The sequence below is a fragment of the Paramisgurnus dabryanus genome, chromosome 10 (genome assembly GCF_030506205.2).
Source record: "Paramisgurnus dabryanus chromosome 10, PD_genome_1.1, whole genome shotgun sequence".
Lineage (NCBI taxonomy): Eukaryota > Metazoa > Chordata > Actinopteri > Cypriniformes > Cobitidae > Paramisgurnus > Paramisgurnus dabryanus.
This window is the reverse complement of record NC_133346.1, coordinates 6,815,861-6,819,568: the sequence shown is the minus strand read 5'-3', so window position 1 is coordinate 6,819,568 and position 3,708 is coordinate 6,815,861. Positions and strand designations below refer to the sequence as shown.

The 3,708-nt window shown below is 35.1% G+C and overlaps 1 protein-coding gene across 1 annotated transcript; it reads left to right on the top strand.

Moving 5' to 3' along the window:
- The first annotated feature begins 311 nt into the window (after positions 1-311).
- Positions 312-2,931, top strand: LOC135743320 (collagenase 3-like). Its single transcript, XM_065260976.2, has 10 exons — positions 312-560; positions 690-928; positions 1,133-1,281; positions 1,416-1,541; positions 1,637-1,798; positions 1,885-2,014; positions 2,112-2,245; positions 2,326-2,485; positions 2,572-2,675; positions 2,775-2,931. Exons 1-10 carry the CDS (start codon positions 459-461, stop codon positions 2,873-2,875), a joined length of 1,407 nt encoding a protein of 468 aa, XP_065117048.2. The 5' UTR covers positions 312-458; the 3' UTR covers positions 2,876-2,931.
- Positions 2,932-3,708: the final 777 nt, after the last annotated feature.

The window sequence follows — 3,708 nt, the reverse complement described above, 5'->3', positions numbered from 1 at the left end:
ACAAACAAAAGTGACTTTACAGCATTTTATCTTAGAAATAAAAAAATTCACAATCTTTATGTCATAAATAAAAAGTTTTTATAAATAAAAGTGATAACACAGTATCTTATATTGTAAATAAAAAAATTCACAGTTGTGTTTTATATATGAAAGTCATTACACAGTATTTTTACATAATTTGAAATAAAAATGACATTTATATTTATACTAGAGAATTCTTGGGTAAGTTAAAAGTCTGGGTCAAGTGTTAATAAATTTAATGTATTATTTTCATAGGTGAAATCACAACTATGTTCATATCTTAACTTATTTGGTCATACATGGTCACTTCCATGTTTTTGTTGGTGGTAGGTGTTAATGTGACTCATTCTTGTCTTGCACAATCGCTGGATCTGTTGTGTATTTAAGACAGGAGCACAACACGACCAGCATCAGTTTCTTGAATCAGAAACAACAAGATGATCTGCTTCAAGCTCTGCATTCTCATCTCTTTGGTGGTCTTTGGCTACTCCAGCCCAATACCGCCACCTATTGATCAAGAAGATGTGACCATGGCTGAGGTAATACTTATACTTTGAAATTAATAAATTACTAATTAATTTCCTATCATCTATTTTTTCTAATCTACATCATGGGACACTTGGGTAAAAAAGCTTTTTATTCAGTTTGAAAACTATCTTATTTTACAGAGTTTTCTGAACAAGTTGTACCCCCTACCAGAGGGGCTCTCTGACGGTACTCAACGCTCCAGTTCAATGAGTCTGAGGCTGAAGGAGATGCAAACTTTTTATGGACTTAAGGTAACAGGAAAGCTGAATGAAGAGACACTGAACGTGATGAAGAAGCCACGCTGTGGCGTTCCAGATGTTGCGGCATATTCCGTTTTTGAAGGGGACTACAAATGGAAAAAACACGACCTGACCTACAGGTAAGAAACACCTGATTTAAACACAAAACCTATTGAAAAGACCAGCTTGGACTAAAACGAATTATCAAGCCAGTTTATACTGGATCACCAGCAGTCCTGACTTGGTAAAGCTGTTCTACATAGAATAATCTTTCTGGTGAAGAAAGAAGATGGTAAATCATCAAGGAATATTTGTTAATATTTACGTTGGTGTCTTTATTTTAGAATTGAGAACTACACACCCGACATGAGGAAAGCTGATGTGGATGCTGCAATTCAAAAAGCCCTGCAGGTGTGGTCAGATGTTACTCCCCTCAGATTCACTCGTATCTTCAGTGGAACCGCTGATATCATGATCTCCTTTGCAGTTGGAGGTTAGTTTCCTAATTTTAACATTATTCCATCAGAGCAATTACAACAATTTCATACAAATGTCTTACACTCTAAAAAAATGTTGGGTTGTTTAAAGCATGATGATAATTACAACCAAATCTCTGCTTGTTTCCAGACCATGGTGACGGTTACCCATTTGATGGGCCAAATAAATTTTTAGCTCATGCGTTCCCTCCGTTTGCTGGTATTGGTGGTGATGCCCATTTTGATGATGATGAGGACTTCACCAAATACAATAAAAGTGAGTAGTTTTATTTGATAAAACCTTTAACTGTTCCAATTTAACAATTTCTGGAACAGAAAAAAAACCTGTTTTCTGCTTCTCATATTTTTCAGAGTACAATTTGTTCCTGGTGGCTGCTCATGAGTTTGGACACTCATTGGGTCTTCGTCATTCCCAGGATCCAGGTGCGCTGATGTATCCTTCCTATGTTGACAGAGATGTTGATACTTTTGCCCTCCCTCAAGATGATGTCAACGGTATCCAGTATCTTTATGGTAAGTTTTTATAAAAAATAAAGGTGATCCAAAATTGAAAAAAAAAAGTTTTTCTTACACTCATGCCGATTGTTTTTGTCGAACAGGTCCTAACCCTGATAAAACACCTGATAAATCCCCACCCACAGCACCCAGCACTCCAGACAAATGTAGTCCTAACCTGGTTCTTGATGCTGTCACCATGTTCAGAGAAGAGATAATGTTTTTCAAGGGCAGGTAAACAGAGACAGAAATGCTTGGCAATATCCAATGCTTGATCTTATGAGCTTAGACAAGTCAGATCTGAACTGCTGGTGTCGGTTTTTTGTTACAGCTTCTTCTGGCGCAGTTACCCATTGAGTAACACAGTTGAGCATCATCTCATCAAAGCCTTCTGGCCTGAGATTCCAGATAACATTGATGCAGCATTCGAGAGCCCATCGGACGACAAAGTTTACCTTTTTAAAGGTATAAACCTTAAAACCATAACCTGAATCATTGGGAAATGTAAGATATATCATTTAGAAATGTTGTCATGCCTCATGCAGGTGAAAAGGTTTGGGCTCTCTATGGCTATGATTTGGCACGAGGATATCCTAAGCATATCAGCAGCTTCGGTTTGCCAAATAAGATTAAGAAAGTCGACGCTGTTCTCTATGATGAGCTGACCTACAAAATCCTGTTTTTCGCTGACAATAAGATTTATAGGTAAGTAAATCACTTTAACAGATGAGGTCAGTCTAATAATCATTTTTAAGAATCTTCAATTAATAGGAGGATTGATTATTTTGTAGTTACGATGAGATGACACAGAGAATGGATGAAGGCTATCCTAAAAAGGTGAAAGATGTGTTCCCAGAAATGAAAGGGAAGGTGACGGCGGCCTTCCAGTACAGAGGTACACATAAAAAAACTAAAAATCACAAATGTTGAGCAAATCCTGAATAATGAGTTATCCACACCTGTATTTACATTATGTATTTTATTGTTATTTCAGGTTACATGTATCTCTTCAGTGGATCCAAAATGTTTGAATTTGAACCCTATGACAAGAAGCTGTTTCGTGTCCTGGATAACAACTATTTTCTGCCTTGTTAGTCTGTTGAGTTTTTCAAAGCACAGCAATTCTCTATCGGCCTGAAGGAAATCCAGAACCTACCAGTATTTTTAGGTTTTAAGTAAATTATTGAGTATTTTTTATTTAACTTATTAACTTAAGGTTATTTATTTTTACAAAAAAATGAATTGTCATTCATCTGTATTTGTTAGAAAGTTGTTTGTGGAGACGTAGTAGCCTTTAAAAGTTGTTTTACAGAAAAACAAAACTTTTGTCTATGTGTGTTTAAATGCTTTTGCAATTATTTAAAATAAACTGCTTCATCTGAATATTATGTGACTCATTTATTTATCATTTAAAATCTGAACTAAATGAATTTGAATGTTTTTAAGTGTGGTATCCTACAGCGTGCGCATGACTTATTTTTAACACATTTATTTATTGATGATCTTATAAGAAACTACTGACAATTTAATTTAACTGAAGATGCTTCAAATAGTTACTACAGACAAAACATATTAACTGCAGCATGTAAAAATCTGCAGCATGTCAGAGATGACAATATAAAGGGATTTGTCTTCAGGGATATGTCATGTTTATTTACTGACAGTTACTTAAAAATAATTGCTGTTGTAGGAGTGCAAGAAACCTTACAATGTTTTACATGTTTTTATTGAACAACAGCGTTACAATATACATTATAATGTAATATAACATTATGTATAAGAAATGCCTGCAGAGGGCGCCAACGACCTAGTGATTATTTAACTTTAATTTGAAATCAAATTTGAGCTCACAGGATTCAATTTTACCAAAGTACATTTAAATCCACTTTTAAAGATGTGACTGGGCCAGCCAAATGACAAATAAAAAG